The sequence below is a fragment of the Chelonus insularis genome, unplaced genomic scaffold (assembly GCF_013357705.1).
Source record: "Chelonus insularis isolate UGA/USDA-ARS -01 unplaced genomic scaffold, ASM1335770v1 contig_326_pilon, whole genome shotgun sequence".
Classification (NCBI taxonomy): Eukaryota; Metazoa; Arthropoda; class Insecta; order Hymenoptera; family Braconidae; genus Chelonus; species Chelonus insularis.
The window spans coordinates 588,538-605,860 of NW_023276496.1; the positions used below are offsets into that span (position 1 = coordinate 588,538).

Consider the following 17,323-nt stretch of genomic DNA (forward strand, 5'->3'; position numbering starts at 1 on the left):
TGATAGGAGATCAACATAATAGGACTGCGTCAAGCCATAGGTAAGTATTTTATAAAACAAATTATAATTATATTATATTAATCATAATTATTATTAGTTGTTAGAATACATAAATTTATTTTTTAATCACAAATATATTATTGAATATAAATGTTAAGTGTTTCATAAAATAGTATTTAAAGTTCATGAGTAAGTATGAAAATTTTGTGTTGGATCCATTAAAATCATGTTTTTCAAAGAAGCTTTTACTGCAGTCATGATGGCTTCAGAATTATCTTTACGAATGGCATTTTTAAAACATTGAGTCATTTTCAAGGCTTTTGCAGAGTGTTCACTATAAACTGGTTGTGAACTTATCATGCTTGTACTATTGGTGTGACTCATTTGAGTTATTAAAAAGTCAAGAATATTTCGAAATGCACAATACAGTACATTGTTTTCAATCAATAGGTCATGATTTTCTTCTTTACATTGCCGAACAGCATGAGATATCCATTCCCAATCATCCCAAATTTCATCATTTGCTACCATTTTGTTATTTAAATTCCACATTAGTAAAATTCGATACCTAAAAATTTTCAATCATTATTAAAAAGTCATGATTTAATTTATAATGTTACAAAAATGAATACTCACTTCCATTGCCATGGATTGTTTCCAATCTGAACATTTTTTAAGTATGGCATCAAGTAAAATACATTGTAATCAATTGTCATTAACTTGTTGTTGTCCAGATATAAATTCTCCAAACGCGGAAGTAAATAAAAAAAATTAACGTCCATCACATCATTGATTTGATTGAATGATAGATCCAAGTGCCGAATATTGGTTGGATAAATAAACCACTCAGCTGATACACGTACTAAATTATTTCCCCATAGCACAAGTTTTTCTAAATAAGCTAAACCAAAAAATGCATTTGTTTCAATGGCATTTATCCCTGACTTATGGAGATCTAATGATAAAAGTGTTTGTCCAAATTTGACAAAAGTATATCTGTAAAAAACAAATTGATACTTGAAAAAATAAGAATTAATTAATATAATTTTTATCAGAATATATTCACTTATTATTCTTACCCTGGTATGTTAACAAGATTTGATTCTGAGATTTTGATAGATGTAACATTTATTGGAGATTTATCTAATACTCCTAGCGAAGTTATATTAAAGCATACGTAGGACGTGTTAAATAAGTAGTTACATTCTGATTTAGATTCAAAACTTGATACACTCAACCATAATGAACAGAAAACAATCAAATTTTTTACAAAAGACATGATGTTTCGAAACAATTTAGAACAATACTAATTCTTTTTTATGTAACTAGATCTTTTTTCCTCTCTTACACAAGAGCACAACCTGCATCCTGTGATAGTCTTATCAAGCATTTCCTCATTGGAGTATCTCCTAAAAATAATTGTAACCACTAATATCATGACGTAGAGTTTTAGTTTGCTTTTAGATAAACATCTGTCGATAAGCGATAATACATAACTGTCGAAAACTTTTTTATTTTAAAAGGATCTAAAGACAAATGAGTATTCTTGTTTTATTTATTTATTAAATCTTTTGTATAGTACATATATTTTAGTTATATTCCACTAATAAGATTGCATTTAGTCCTTGGAAATAACAATTCCTCGTTTTCATTTAGACATTACAAATTTATTAGAGTTTATATGATGTTTTTATTTTGAAGTTTTATGAAGATATTTTGTATAAATTTCCTTCTTAAACTGCTCAAACTGACGACGATTTAGAATGTTTTGTCGTTCACGCCACACTGAACGATTTCTTCTGCTTTGTAAACCCCAGTGAACAGTAAACACTGGAGATAGAACTTTGAATTGATAGCCAGCAATAAACATTTCATAAACCTAAAAGCATAACCAATAGATATGCATTAAAATTTGTTCTTCATTCAATTTAATATCTATAAAGTAGAATTACAATTTACCTGAGTGTTTCTAGTGTAACCATATCCTAAAAATCTTTCATCATGAGCTGGTGCGATGTCCTTAGATACATAGAAAGGTTCATATAGAAATTCAAAATTAGTGACGTTGTGACTAATGTAAGTCTTTCCAGCTAGTATATTTTCATATTCTTTGGACCCTGGTGAAACATCTAGCACCCATCTATAAGTTTTTTCAATTAAAAATTTTATTTCTTACTAATGAAATTAATAAATACATACGTTACCTGGTGAAATTAGTTGCATACTGATTATGAATAAAAACTTTCCAATGGAATGGTCGTGCTAATCCTTTCCGTGTTAGTCTCATCAATTCTGATTTGTTTGATGGAAACTTGACCCGAGTATCTATTTCATATGTTGGTACGACATAAGCACATTTATCACATTTTTCAGTATCACGAAGAAATTGATTAAGTGAGCTAGCAAGACCTATACTTGGTATTATATCAATATCAGTCAAAAATACCCAATCTGTTTGGCAATTTTTTCGAGCCAAGTTTCGCATGTGGTTCTGTGGATATACATTTCTCAAACGCCAGTTTGTATGTTCTTCAGAAATTTGGCTTACAAGATTAGATAGTGTAGCTTCTGGTCTTGTGCAGTCATAATTTAAAACATCAAAATTTTGGGGTTGTTTAGTAGGCGATTTTTGTTTAGGCACAGTAAGAGAAAAATTAATTCTCTCAAAAATAGGCATGTAACATTTTCGAAGAAAAATAAGGTATTTTTGTAAAGCTTCAAATTCTTCATCACCAGCTGCATATATAGCAACTGATATAGGCCCAGTCCAATGATGAGCTACTTGGACTAAAGAGTAAATTTTTTCTAAAGATGATTGCGTCGCTAAACAGACTGCATTTGATTCAGATAATTCCAAAAATTTAGTGCCTATCAAAACGGAATCAAAACTCTTATAAAGTCGACGATTATCCCATTTTCCTAGATGAATATTTAGATTGAGGACATTTTCATCAGCAAATGAATCATAATTTTGTGACATACATTGAACTGTTAGTTCTTCTTGCTGTTGTAAATTATTATTCCAATGTGTAGCAGTGTCAGGTTTTAAGACTTCTAGAGGCGTATTTGTTAATGTGCATGTCTTTGATTGAAGCAAGAGAAAAGTAAATAATATATTAGTTAACGAAAGAACCATAACAATCAATAAGCTGAAATATCGCGAGCGATGATTCATCTGAAAGAGAAGAAAAATTGTTTTACAAAATAAAAGATTCCTTTTTCTTCATAAATATAAAATAAACAAGAGTATCTAGCAGATTTTTTCTTTTTTAATTAACATATGAAATAATTTACTGCTATTAAAATTAACAGCAAACTTTTATTCAAAACATTATATTTTACTCATTAATTCGATTCATAATTTACATAATCAGGATTTTTTTGTGTTTTCAAAGATTTAAGTGTTTCTTTTTAACGTCTCCAACGAACATGTTATGAATGCCTAAAGTAGTACATTCATCTCGAATAAAAGTATTATTACTACGTACAAAATCTGCCAGTATGTGATTATTTAAAATTCTCAGTTATTTGAATGAATGATTTGAACCTTAAAACTAACTAATGATATCGTGAGGCCAGTGTAAAAATTATTTGATGAATAGTATTTCAAAATGAATGGGAAGATAATGTCTTACAGGTTTTTACTGCAAATAATAATTCGATTGGTACTATTAGATGTTCGTTCTGCGATAATGTGCAAAGGTGCTCCAACCCGCTGAAACCACATGCGATTTCTGATCGCGAATTGATCATCATCCAGAAACCCAATTGTATAACTCCTCTGTCAAAGACACCGTTTTAATTTTACCCTGTCATATGAGTAAAAATACATTTTTACATAGATACCGCATTTTTGTTCAGCTAATCGATTTCATCAATACTATTTTAATAATATGAGTATCAAAAAAAACATGCAAGAACGGTATTTACTTCTCCAAATTTTATTTCTAAATTACTTTAAAATAATTAAAAAAATTTTAATTGAATTAAGCACTTACTTTGTAATCAAAATTTAGTTAGAAAAAATCTCTAAAAGCAATAAAAAAATTTTCTGCTTTCATGCATCCTGGAACGCATTCTAGATAAATAACTTGAGTATGATTTTATTATTTTAGGCCAGTTAATTTATTTTAGAAAATTCAATTTGTAGCGAATGCCTGAACGTTGATATTAAAGTATATTTTTGATTGAATTCTAAAATCAATCTTGTAGAAATTAATTGACTGACCCCAATATCAAATAATTGATCACTTCGCTGAAAAAAACGTTTTAATGTGCATCAACATGAGCAATAAAATGATTACGTGACCAATTTTATACGAAAAAAAAATAATTACGCAAATATACTAAATAACAAAAAACTACTTTTGCAGTAATTGTGGCTTTTTTAGAACAATTAAAAATTTTTTCTTTCAGTTTAAATATGCAAAATGATATTAGATGTTTATCTGGTGTATCAATTATTCCTGAATGATTAGAGGTCGACAATGATATTCTTAATATTCATGTTTAATACTTTATATGATAATTTAATTAATCTTACATTGAAGTTAGAGATACCTTTATCTTATGACCATAATGTAAGCAAAAAAGTAAAAAATACATAGCATTGCAGATAGCCGTAATTACAAATGGTAAAAGATTAAAAATGTCACTAATTTTATAAATAATCAACTTTCAATAATAATGCATACCTTGCTTCTAAATAATTTCAAATGGTCAGCTTTCTTTGGGTATCATTACCATAACAAATAATTGTATTTATTAAAAACAATCTTCATTTTTGGTTATTTATAAAATATAAATTATTAAAAAAATAAAATATTCTTATTTATAAAAGATATCTACAATTCAACTACCCTTTTCCATAATTTGATTTAAAATAAATTATTTTTCATTACGATAAAAAATTAAATAAAGGATTATAAAATATATGAAACACACATTTTCAACACATTAATGATCATTTAACTATTTTGTAAATTTTATTTCACTCATTGTTTATTCTGTCACTATTGCTACCCGAAAGTCGTTACAAACTACCAACCTCTGACTACCCTTCGAAATACAAAGCAATAGTACACCCCATCATGCCATCTCTGTTTTGAACGTTACAGTTGGTATTGATATTCTGGGGTTGCGAACTATCGAGATAGAATATCGGATCGTTAGAATTAAACATTTTTCACCTACTTTGATAATTTATTTTAAACTATGTAAATGAATTACAAATATTTAGAAAAAAATAGTAAATTTTTATTGCTCAACGTTCCGTTTATAAATAATTACACAATATGAAAAAGCCGAATTATTATTTTTTAATTTACTCGCTTCAAAATTCCTTTAGCAAAAAGCGAGATACAGCTAAAACCTCGTATACAATGCACAGAATTAAAAATTTAATTTTGTATAATATTTTTTTACGGCAATACGTATGTTACTATATTTTACAAAATATACATCATTTAATTTTAATTGGCGGGATACAACAAAAATCTTTCATTATTCGAAATTACAATATAAAGTTTTCATAAGCAGAAAAAAATTACACCATGAAGTTATTTTAATACTATCTATCAATATTGTCTACTAAGAGTTCAAAAAAATGTTTGCACAACTAAATATTATTAAAAATGAATTTTTTTCATCTTCCTATTTTTATAAATTTATTGCTTTATCACTAGTTGCTAGTCTTAATAATATTCCATCTGAGTACATCATTCAGATCTTGTCATAATCATGTTGCAAACATTTTTTTAAATACCATCATTGTAAGGCCATATTATTCTTATATTAAAAAAAATTCTACTACGTTAATAAAAGTATTATAATATAATTTATGGCGCAAAAATTTTCTATAATTTCATTAGTTTTCATTTGTATAGAACTTTATAACCATTTATGAAGTTAAAATAAACATTCTCGGAAAAATTAACATACTCAAAAAGTAAATAACCAACTTTAAAGCGTAAACAGTCAATGGTAGTACGAACATTAACCATCTGAAATATTATAATAATAAAAATAGATATTAATTTCTGCTATCCTAAATTATATAACCTTTAACCCATTGTAAGTATTCCATAGTTAGTAGACTTATTTGTTCATTAATTCAAATCATGCGTTTTTATTGCCGTTAAATGATTTTTTACGTAATTAAGGCATCGACTTTTTTGGCGAATTTGGTGTATTAGCACGCTCTTTTTCTTCATCAGTAAAAAATATTCTTGTTATGACGATATCACCAGTACTCAATGTTTGAGTTGCTGCATGCTTTTGAACAAGTTCCGTTCGATTTTGCGAAGAAGAGGTATCATGGCACATACAAGAACAAGAATTAGCATTTAATGTTTCTGACATTAATTTATCAGAATTACAATTAGTTATTGACGAAAGTATGGCCTCTAGCTTTTCAATTTTTTCAACTCGGTCCATATGCTCGTCAGATAAAATATCATCTACCATTTGCATGGACTCTGTGATTGTAGGTGGGTTTAATTTCAATTGTGCACCATCTGAAAATAATTGAAAATTGAAATTTCATTCAATATACTTTATAATAAAAATACAAAAAAGATTTTTTCAATCGTTTTTTATCTCTATCCTCTTGAAAAGGTAATTTTATTTCTATCTTAAATTCAAGATTTATGGTAATCTAAGAATGTGCTTAGATAATGATAGTTAACTTAAAAATAACTGTACCGTATAGTGCATTATCCGATACACAGCTATCTAAACTCGTACACTCAGTGTCATCATTTTTCTCATCGTCGTCATCGTCGTCGTCATCATCTTCATCAGTACTTTCATTCTTATCTTGCGATGAACTTTCAAGCTTCTCCAATTTTTTTGCTACCTTATAGTTGCATTTTAATCTTTCTTTCTCATCCTCAGTTAGAGATAGATAACGCAAAAGTCTTATTTCTCGATTACTCAATACGATATTCTTCTCTCCAGCTTCATCCATTCGTTTACGAAGATGTACCACTTCTGCTTCAATTTTACGTTGTTTTTTGCGAGCTTTCATTTCTGTGGGAGATATATGCATAAATATTTGCTCTTCACATAACTGTTGAAATAGTGCATACATCTCAGGTTTGATTAACCTAAAAAACGAGAATTCATTAAAAATAGAATTGAAAATTTTCAATAATCAATCGTCGACCTACTTTTATTCAGCTTCTAAAAGGTACCTACTTCGACATAGTTGAATATGCTTGAGGTACTAGACCTAGTACATCACTAGTAGCATAAATGAGCATATCTCTTAATATTGGTCTTCGTGACCAGTATTTTTGATCTCGTCGATAAACGCACTTGAATTGACTTTTTAATGGATTACTTGGTGCATTATATAGTTCACACAAAGTGTTCAGGTTGATATTTTTTACTTTATCAACAGGTTTTTCCGTTTCTTGATATTGAATAACTGCGTGTGCAGCCTATAAATTATAAATGTAGTCAATTACAAGATTGATAAGATTAACACAATTTATTATTTTTATTCAGATGAAAAAAAAACTTCAGTTATTTCTCGATTGATTTTGTTTTTGGTATGTATAATAACCTAAATAAATTTTTATCATAACACAAATCATTTAAAAATAACGAATAAAGTACTAAATATTGGAATACTTCAAAATCTAAGATATCAGTAATGGTATTTTAAATATTACTGTATAATTGATAATATCTATTTTTATTACTGTTATAAAACTTGAAGAACATGATTCTCATTACCTGAGTATCGAAGACATTATTGAGAGTAATTGAAAATTGATTATACAAGTTTACACTGTCATTTCTACAGTCATGAACCACCTATAAAACAAAAATAATTAATTAATTAATCTTTCTATTCATGTTATTTAATAAAACATGCAAAAATTTGACTTACTTTTATCACTGATGGACTCTCTAATAGAGTTCGTAAAGGATTAATAAGATCTGGAGAAGTAAACAAATCGAAAATGTATACAAGTCCATATACAGTTCCGATTTGTATCAAGGTGATTTGTCCTTTAGTACCAACGTTGATTCCTTCACAATCGAATGAAACAACAACTTTATCACGTATTGAATTTCTAGGATTCATAATTTCATCAATAATTCGCGTACATTCTTTCACATTCACAACTAATTTAGTTTTTTGTAAAATCTTCAATTTCCAGGCATCACCAACTTGAACATTATGGGAACTTCGATCTTTTTCAGTATTATCTGCAAGAGTTTTCATAACAAGAGAGTTAATTCTCTGCTTAAGTGTTTGTTGTTGAATGTTGATTGGTGATGCACTTGTATTACAATTCACTTCAACTGGTGGAAAAACGTCATTATTTGTTTCAGAACAGTTGGTTTCATTATTACTATGAGGACGAGAATCTGAATTAGATACTGATTCATATGAGGAAGAGTCTGGAGTATCAGTATTCCGTCGACGATTTTCAGCATCTTTTGAATTATTTTTATCTTGTCGAGGATTTGGTTTCTCCTTATCACATACAGAAACTAATTGCTTCTGAACGTTGAATGCATGCGGAAACATTTTAAAAAATATCGTCAAGTCTTGTGATGTCGTAAAGATAGTATTACTTGTAGTATTATTTGTAGCCAACAGTAATAGTTGTTCAATTGAGCATGGACCTCTTTCTTTGATTAATTTTTTAAAAAATTTGATTAATTTCGTAGTCATTTTTGGATCAACGGCTATTTCTGGCTCCAATTCTCTGAAAGGAACACCTTGCATACCTTCAAATCGTTTTAACATAACATTTTCATCACAGACAATAAAGTCATCAGGGAATTTCAGCAAAAAATCACGAAATTCTCGGTAATGTTGACCAGAAATATGTCTAACTTCGGGTGAAGCTTGTGATCGATGGCCTAATAAACATTTTATTGGTACATGTGCTCCTTCTCCATATTCCATAAGCTTATTTGTAAAATATTCAACAGCCTCTTTAGCGTAGTCTCGTTTACCAACTTTTTTAACACCAGTATCTTGCTCAGGAGATGGCTCAAATGTATTAACGGAAACATAATCACCATTAATAACAAATAATGAAGGATATTGCGTCAAAAACTTTCGCAGGCCACTTTGTGAGCCTCCTGCTATTTGACGCATTTCTTTAGTAAATCCTTTAGCACCAAATTGACAACTTAGATCATGTAGAGTTCGTGGACCACCTTTATCCATCAATCGTTCGAAAAAGAATAGAAGAGTGAGATTACGAACTAATTCATATTCAGAGCTGTCCATCATTTATATTTCTCTGAAATAAGAAAAATACTTTTATTAGTTATCATATCATTCATGGCAATTGAGGAATAAATTATAAATCATTCACGAAATAGAGAGTTGGGAATTTTTTAGTGGAAGTATTTTCCCTTTCCTCTATTAGTTACCTCTAATTACATCCTCAATCACGCCTTCTATGGTAACAATCAGAATATTTCAACAATTAAAAATAACAAAATATAATGAATTGATGATTCATTTAGCATAATTTGAATAAAAGATTGGTTGTATTTAATTTAAAAAATTTACCAGGATTTTTTAATTAAAGTTAAGAAGGTTGGCAATAACTATAATAAATTATTAAATTATTCAATTAGATGTTGGATTAAGGGTATATATAATATGCACGTATATTGTCAATAGATAATTACAAAAGAATATAACATTACATAAATAATTTTACCTGAATATAAATACGACTGGTGTAAGGTTAAATATATGATATTCTAACCATTCAAATAACGAGCTAGAAATTCACCTGTACACTGATTTCACAAATACTGTTGGTAATCTTTTACAATTTTTGAAGGTCCATATTTGTAATCGGAATATTAATTACTGATATTTGATAAAAATTTAGGTGTAAATTATAAATAAAAAATTGGAGGAAGACTGTAGGTTAAAATATTCGAGTAATGTTACGAGTATCGAGTTGAAAATAGTTCTAACTGGGCTTAACAGCAATGTGGAATGTGATGTGGATGGAGATGTACTATTTCGAACGTCACAAGTATTGGAATGCGCGGTAAATTTAAACGGGTTGAAAGAGTAGTCAAAGGATTATCAGTAGATTTAAACAATTTCATTTATACTCTTCATTCATTCATTAGCATTTTAGCATTAAAAAGTTAGAATATTTTTTACAGTGAATTTTCTGCATAATAATTTAAATAAATAAATATGAGTTTAACAAGATACGAAAATAAAATTATTTAATTAATTGTTTAAACAAATTTTAGTGTAAAAACTTAAAAAAAATATATTTTTTAATGTACAATATTAATAATTGATATTTTTTTGAAAGAAAATAAAAAAAAAAAAAAATAAAAGAAATTTCTCTTAGCGCTTTCAATACTTCAAATATACAAATTTCAAATATTTCTTCTAAGGTTGCGATAGCGTAATTGGTAACGCGTCGGGACAAAATTGACGCAGACCACGATGTACGTTATTCCAGAGTGCAAGCAATTTGTAAATATAATTATAAAAATTGGAGTTAACTTTGTTAATGCGTTTGTCAGTAAGCGCTCTGACTAAATCATTAACAATAAGAAAGCTCCCTTGCATTCTTTAATTTCGTGCTTAGGTAAGTGTTGTGTGTTTGTAGTGCTTTAGGTAAGGTAAAGAGATAAGGTAGTCCTACAGAAAAAGTATAGTCTCCTCCCGCCCAAAAATCAAAAAAAAATATAAAAAAAAAAAAAGGCAGTGGCGAAGCCGAATATCCTCGCTTACCATCGGCCCGAACAGCAACGGGGAATTTGGTTACAACATTCATTTACCTGACCCGGTGGATGTTTACCGCATAAGTCCGTCATTGCTGAAAATAAAAAAATTAGTGTGTGGTGTGGTAGGGGTGGTACTGCCTTGGTGACCCGAAAATCCTGGTTCAAATCCAGGTCGCAACAATATTTTTTTCATTTTTTAATAAGTTGATTTTCAAAATTATCAATTGATTTATAATAAAAAAAAATTCGAGTCTTAAAACAATTACGCTATCATATGCTCTGAATTAAAAGTATTGATAGATTCAAGATATATGATCGTGAATGAGGACTTTTACCTTACAATTATTCAATGTCTGTAGGTGTCTAAATAAGTATGATATAAACATACCTACAGTCTTGGTGACATATTTTCACAGTTAAATAAGTATTACTTTCAAAACAACCTTGATGTGTTCAATAGTATTATTGTAGCTCATAAATCAAAATAAAATCTACTGCAAATTTATCTTAAACAATTTATTTTGTGTTTTAACCTCAGTTATTCAACATATATGATACACCAAAAAAATTTAATGAAGTTTATATTGATATGTGTTCTGCATAAAAAATAATGCAAGACTAAAATTTATGTAGTACGGTATCTATATGATAACTAGTTATACATTATATTATTACTGTAATCAAAGAGAAACAGATATGTTTCCATAATTATACTTGACAAGTAAATTATACACCATAATGTCTTATGTATTATAACGTTATTTAATGTGTATCTGAATAATAGAATAATTTTACTAGGTTTTCATTCATGCATTTTCTCTACTAAGAATTTTTCATTTTATTCAAAATAATACATAGATTTTTTATAAATGAGATAAAAATTATAATTCTATTATTTCTATAACTTAAAAAACTTGTTCGTAGAATATTTTACCGATAAATTGTTGAGATTTAAAAGAACATAGATACGATAAAAAAAGAATGTATAAAAATTACATAAAATTAATTATCTGTTAATTAAATATCACAGAGTGAAGAAATTGAAGTTTGATCCTTGACAAAAAATGTAAATTAATTCATTGTAACATTATAATTAGTAGTAATATAGTCTCTATAAATGTAAATTTAAATGTTTTTCTAGTTTAATGTAATTACTCGGAATTATAAGAAATAGAATAAATAGGAAAACGCTTGATTTTTGTTTGAATAATTAACTAATATCTTTAATATTAAATTATATTTGTCATTGCTCGACTCTTAAATTTACTGATGAAGAATTTCTGATGAAGTTTTCTGAAAGAAACAGTTAAACTAAGCTTGTTTTGAATTTTTTTCATACACTCAGTAATCAAACGTAAAGTCAATAAGCAATCAAATTGATACTTAATTTTTTCCAGATTTTTTTTACATTGTTAGCTATTTCAATATACTATTCCGTTGTAAATAAATTCAAATGTATGTAGATAATCATAAATTCTTCATCAACTAATCAAGTGATTACATTGTAAGAAATAGAAGTTCTAGAACTGAATATTAGTCTTGTTCATGATCTCTTGTGGTGTAATCACGAATTTTATTTCTATAACACCATCTAACTATCATACATTAACTTCTTAATTAAATGGAAAGTCTTTTGAACTATTAGTAATGAGTTTTAAATAATTTTATTATTCAGAGTAACTTTATTATAATTAATATATTTTTTTGATATAAATATTTTTTATCATCATGAAGATTTCAACAATATACTCTGCTATGTTAATTCCAATATGCGGGTATATTTTTAATTTTTTTGTAATTGATTTCGTGGCAGCGGATTTTCCTGAAATAATGGAAAGGAATTCACCATTATATGCAATTGTTTCTAATTCGCATATCTTAAACAGTTCAAGTGTATGCAGAAATGAACTCAGCATTTTAGAAGAAGGAATTGATAATCGATTAATATGGAGCTTAAAGGGTTAGTGTAAGATCAGGTTATTATTTAAATCACACTTTCTTAAGTTCATGATAGAAATAATTCATAATAGTAATGGATATATACAATCGAATTTGGAAAATTAGAAAAAAATGCAGAATTCATTAATTTTTACTATAGTTTTGGATACGAATGGTGTACCAGAACCAGGTTTTATTACTGGCAACATTTTTTGGCTTGGCTTAAGAAGTCAATGTCTTGACTTGGGAAATCGTCGGCGTCTTGAAACTTCTCCAGAATTGTTCGAAAAATTTTCCATAGCTCATAAATTTGATGAAGAATTCCCACCTTTTGAAGTGAATTATTTTATTGCACGAGCACAGCATAATGCAACCATCCAATTTCACTTTGATAGACCATTTGAAGTAAGTGATTAGAAAAATAATTATAGATTTAATGTAACAAGTGTAGTTAAAAACATTGAATTATTTTTTCAGGACACTATAAATATTGGGCTGTGTCTTCCTAAATCATGTTCGACAAAAGAAATAAGCTTAATTTTAAAAAAGATTTTCAAGGAAAAAACATTAATATTTACTAATGTATTTTCATTTAATTTAAACCTTATACGAGTAATTAATTTTGAAAACGATTATGAGTGGCTTTATAATTGGCGTAGTATAACTGTTGGGTAAATTATTTGTGAACAGCTCTTTGATAATTAATTGTTCTTCATAATAATTAGATAATGAATTTCAGAACTATTTTAATAATTCTTTTTTTGATGATTGTTTTTGGTACAATATACGATTTTATCATTCATCAAAAACGTATAGAAAAATTCAACAGTGCAAAAAATGAAAATAATTCAGAAGAAACATGTAAATTACTTATACATTAACTTTTACATAGTGATTCTTTTCATAGAATTATAATAAGAATAATAATATTCATTTTAGATAAGCCAACAAAAGCAGAAAAAATTTTAATAGGCTTTTCTGCTTATTCAAATTCTTTACTCATATTCAATACCAAGTCTTCATCAAAAAACATTGGAGCTATTAATGGAATAAAGTCTATGAGTTTATTATTCACATTTCTCGCTCATATATGTGTTTTTTCAGATAATTTTTTTGATAATCGCATTAGGGCATTTAGATTGACTGAAGGAATGCTAGCTCAATTAATCACTAATGCGAGTTTATTTGTAGATTCTTTTTTAGTAGTTAGCGGTTTTTTAATATCTTGGAGTCATTTTAATCGACGAGAGAAGCTCAAAGAAAAGGGAAATGTTAATACTAAATTTCAATGGAATGTACTTTTCCATCGTATTATAAAAAGATTTGTTAGGTGAAGTAATTTTTGTCATTAACAGCCATTTAATTATTATTTATAATATCAATGCTCACATGAGTTTTTATAGATTGACTCCAGTCTACATGTTGATAATTGGAATTGCATGGATGTATTACAATTGGATCACGAGGAATTCTGTGTTTGAAATTAGTGAAAATCAATTAGAAACGTGTGCCACATACTGGTGGAGAAATCTTTTATACATTAATAATTTTTTTTCTTATAAAGATGTGGTAATTGATACAAATTTTTCAGCTAAACAATTATTGATGAATATTGATAGACTCTTTTATTTTCAAGTGTTTTCTTTGGAGTTGGTATTTATCTGTTGACATGCATTGCTTCATCATTGGCCAGATATTGCTTTGTTTATCAGATATGTAAATAGCTATTTTTTCTATAAAACTTTTATTCCATTATATAATCCATTTTTTAAATTAATTAATACTTTATTTATAGATTCTTTTCTTTAGCAGCAGCACTAACATGCTGTATCATGATTGGATCCATGATACTCTTTGCTCATATTTCTTACACAAACAAATATATATACACGTAAGTGTTTTTGGATGAATTTTTTATAAATTAATAGATATAACTTTGAATACACTTGACAATTATTTTTTTGTTAAAGAATGGAAGAATTAGCGAAGAAGTTTGATTTGATTTATACTCCAACATGGATACGAATTAATCCATATTTAATTGGGATGATTACAGGATATTTTTTGATAAAATTGAAAGGCAAACTGGAAATTGAAAAAGTATTTAGTTATTAGTTGTTTTATTTTGTAATTTACAAAAATATTTAATGGATTGTATTTAAAACTTCCCAATTCCTTTATAGAAAACATTATGGGCACTTTGGATTATCGGATTATTATGCATCTTTGTTGCTTTATTTGGATCAACAAATAAAAATGTGTCTTTTACAACAGCAGCAATTTACGTAGCGTGTAGTAGGACAGTTTGGGCAATTGGTATTGCTTGGATATTAGTCGCTTGTTCGACTAATCATGCAGGAATTGTGAATAGTTTTCTTTCCTTTAAATTTTGGATACCTATAAGTCGATTGACTTTGAGTGCATATTTACTTAATCCAATTGTTACTCAATCAATTTTTCTTCTTTCTGAGAGATCTTTACACATTGAAATGTTGAATTTAGTAAGAATTATTTTTCCATGTGCACTTAATTATTTAATTTAGACCATTTTTAATAATTAATCATTTTTCCAATAGATCGCCCTAGCACTTGGTGCATCATTTCTCACTTATGCTTGTGGTTTCATCATGTCAATTGTGGTAGAAATTCCAATGCTACTTTTCTTTGTCAATTGTTTGGGTCTATAATTTTTAACATTTCGAATCGATAATTTCGTGAGTTGAACAAAAATGTCAAGTATCCTATGAAAATCAATTTATTCATTTGGAATTGAAATTATTACGGTACCATTGTCAAAAGAGTCTACATAATAATTGAACTAACGAATGTAGAAATCTACTTGTACAGTTATTCATACCAAGACCCAGACTAGTTGTATTGAGCAACGTAGCAGAAGATTCCAATGTTATCGTTCTCTGTGGATACTTACTTCTTTGATGGTACAATAATTTTTGAATGATGAATACCAGAATGCTTTCCATCCAAGGATAATGATTAAATTAAAAAGAAGTAATACGTGAAATTAATTTTATTGATGAGTGTATCGTGTGAGATAATAAATATTTTAAGTATTGATTAATTGGTAATCACAATTTATTCCTCTTCTGGCTCCTCTCCTGGTTCTTCTTCGGGTTTATTGAAAAATTCTTTAAATTTTACTACATCACCATTTACAGCTTCAAATCCTGGTATTGCACTTTTCACTCTTTCTATCCAACTACTTACATTTGGATATTCTTCAAAATCAAATCCTAGTACCTGTATTTTTTATTTAAATAAATTACCATGAAGATCACTCATTATTAAATGGTATTTTAATAAAAAAGATTACTTCAGCTGTTGAAGTAGTAGCAATTAAAGTCAAATCAGCAATGGTAAGATTCTCTCCTGTGACAAAATCCTTATTTTCAAGAATTTTATTAAGAACATCAAAGCCATCTTTAAGTGGTGGTAATTTAGATTCATCAAGATCTTGTCCTTGAAATACACGTGGATACTACAAAAAAATTACGTGTAAAAAAAATTAAATAATTATTGATCAATCAAATAATACTTGCATAATAAGCTGACATAGACGAATACAGTTTTCCAGCATCAAACTGCAGAAATTGATTAACTAAAGCTCGTGCATTAAGTTCTGTTGGATAGAGATTAGAATCACTGCCATATTGATCAACTAGATACCCCATAATAGCACGACTAAAAATTATCAATAAATTTTATAATTACGTTCTAATAATGAATATGTTATTTTCATATTACCAAGTTAATTACCTTTCACTTAATTTAACATCATCATCAACCATAAATGGAATGGTTCTTTGTGGGTTCATCTGAATATAATGAAAAATTGTTAATAACGATAAATTAATTAGTTTATCAACCACTCAAATTAATATAATAAATTTACCTCTTCATATTCCTGAGTAAGATGTTCACCATTCAATATGTTAAGAGTTTTATAATTAACATCAATTCCAAGTGCTTCTATTGTCAGCATGACAGCACGACAAGGTGGACTCAGTGGTAAGTAATAAAGATCAATAGTCATTATTTTTTAATATTACTGAAATAAAATAGAGAGTAATAAATAAATTTGTTTTTCAATCTAGTTTCTTTCCAATATTCAAGTTTATTATTATACCGAAGATATCACAAGTTTTTTCCCCAGATTTAATCAGAAATTCAATTGTTTTTTTTTTGCAACAATAGTTATTATTGCTTGCAATATTAATCAAGATAACCAAATTATATAAAAAGTATTATTTAATAATTCAAAGTTTACTTACGTCTTGTTGCAGATTAGATTATATAATATTTTGAACAAGTTGTATATTTTTCTTGATGAAAAATGATTGAATTTACCTGTTTCCTTTCGTGGGAATCAATGGACTGAGGAAAGTACTATGTCACCGAAGAAAGTCGATATGTGCATACGTATTTCTAAAAATAGCTTCTCGTAAATATCCTTGGTTATAGTTGTACGATTTTTTTTTTGTTTGGTTTTAAGAACGTTTAATATTTTTATAATTTATATCTCTCCAATTGTGTCAAGCTCTCGAGAAGGAATGCAGAGATGAATTTTAAAAAAGAATTCTAACTTGAGCAAGTTAAGAAACATAAATAAAATAATGGTTCATGA

General features: G+C 27.8%; 5 protein-coding genes across 10 annotated transcripts; 1 reads left to right on the forward strand and 4 right to left on the reverse strand.

Moving 5' to 3' along the window:
• Positions 1–105: 105 nt before the first annotated feature.
• On the reverse strand, positions 106–1,341 carry LOC118066028 (peroxidasin homolog). Its single transcript, XM_035081740.1, has 3 exons — positions 1,080–1,341; positions 637–996; positions 106–568 (listed from the first exon to the last, which is right to left on the reverse strand). Exons 1-3 carry the CDS (start codon positions 1,277–1,279, stop codon positions 184–186), a joined length of 945 nt encoding a protein of 314 aa, XP_034937631.1. The 5' UTR covers positions 1,280–1,341; the 3' UTR covers positions 106–183.
• A 306-nt stretch (positions 1,342–1,647) lies between these two features.
• LOC118066025 (beta-1,4-glucuronyltransferase 1) lies at positions 1,648–5,099 on the reverse strand. Of its 5 annotated transcripts, none has more exons than XM_035081734.1 (5): positions 4,695–5,099; positions 3,636–4,255; positions 2,205–3,175; positions 1,960–2,140; positions 1,648–1,879 (listed from the first exon to the last, which is right to left on the reverse strand). In XM_035081734.1, the coding sequence occupies exons 3-5, from the start codon at positions 3,173–3,175 to the stop codon at positions 1,691–1,693; spliced, it is 1,341 nt and encodes a 446-aa protein (XP_034937625.1). In that variant the 5' UTR covers positions 3,636–4,255; positions 4,695–5,099; the 3' UTR covers positions 1,648–1,690. The 5 variants fall into 5 exon arrangements, with proteins under 5 accessions (XP_034937625.1, XP_034937627.1, XP_034937628.1 ...); XM_035081736.1 differs by having other exon boundaries at positions 3,548–4,255; XM_035081737.1 differs by lacking the exon at positions 3,636–4,255.
• Positions 5,100–5,234: 135 nt separating this feature from the next.
• On the reverse strand, positions 5,235–10,010 carry egl (Egl_like_exo domain-containing protein). 2 transcript variants are annotated; one of them, XM_035081732.1, is made up of 6 exons: positions 9,702–10,010; positions 7,898–9,272; positions 7,741–7,821; positions 7,198–7,442; positions 6,703–7,106; positions 5,235–6,515 (listed from the first exon to the last, which is right to left on the reverse strand). In XM_035081732.1, exons 2-6 carry the CDS (start codon positions 9,260–9,262, stop codon positions 6,157–6,159), a joined length of 2,454 nt encoding a protein of 817 aa, XP_034937623.1. In that variant the 5' UTR covers positions 9,263–9,272; positions 9,702–10,010; the 3' UTR covers positions 5,235–6,156. The 2 variants fall into 2 exon arrangements, with proteins under 2 accessions (XP_034937623.1, XP_034937624.1); XM_035081733.1 differs by lacking the exon at positions 9,702–10,010 and adding an exon at positions 9,406–9,522.
• Positions 10,011–12,197: 2,187 nt separating this feature from the next.
• Positions 12,198–15,756, forward strand: LOC118066110 (nose resistant to fluoxetine protein 6-like). The gene is made up of 11 exons (XM_035081905.1): positions 12,198–12,703; positions 12,842–13,086; positions 13,159–13,352; positions 13,421–13,542; positions 13,621–14,011; positions 14,085–14,250; positions 14,318–14,397; positions 14,477–14,572; positions 14,652–14,781; positions 14,865–15,182; positions 15,258–15,756. The coding sequence occupies exons 1-11, from the start codon at positions 12,472–12,474 to the stop codon at positions 15,366–15,368; spliced, it is 2,085 nt and encodes a 694-aa protein (XP_034937796.1). The 5' UTR covers positions 12,198–12,471; the 3' UTR covers positions 15,369–15,756.
• Positions 15,704–17,081, reverse strand: LOC118066111 (glutathione S-transferase 1-1-like). The gene is made up of 6 exons (XM_035081906.1): positions 16,971–17,081; positions 16,592–16,747; positions 16,456–16,514; positions 16,239–16,380; positions 16,013–16,177; positions 15,704–15,939 (listed from the first exon to the last, which is right to left on the reverse strand). Exons 2-6 carry the CDS (start codon positions 16,730–16,732, stop codon positions 15,775–15,777), a joined length of 672 nt encoding a protein of 223 aa, XP_034937797.1. The 5' UTR covers positions 16,733–16,747; positions 16,971–17,081; the 3' UTR covers positions 15,704–15,774.
• Positions 17,082–17,323: the final 242 nt, after the last annotated feature.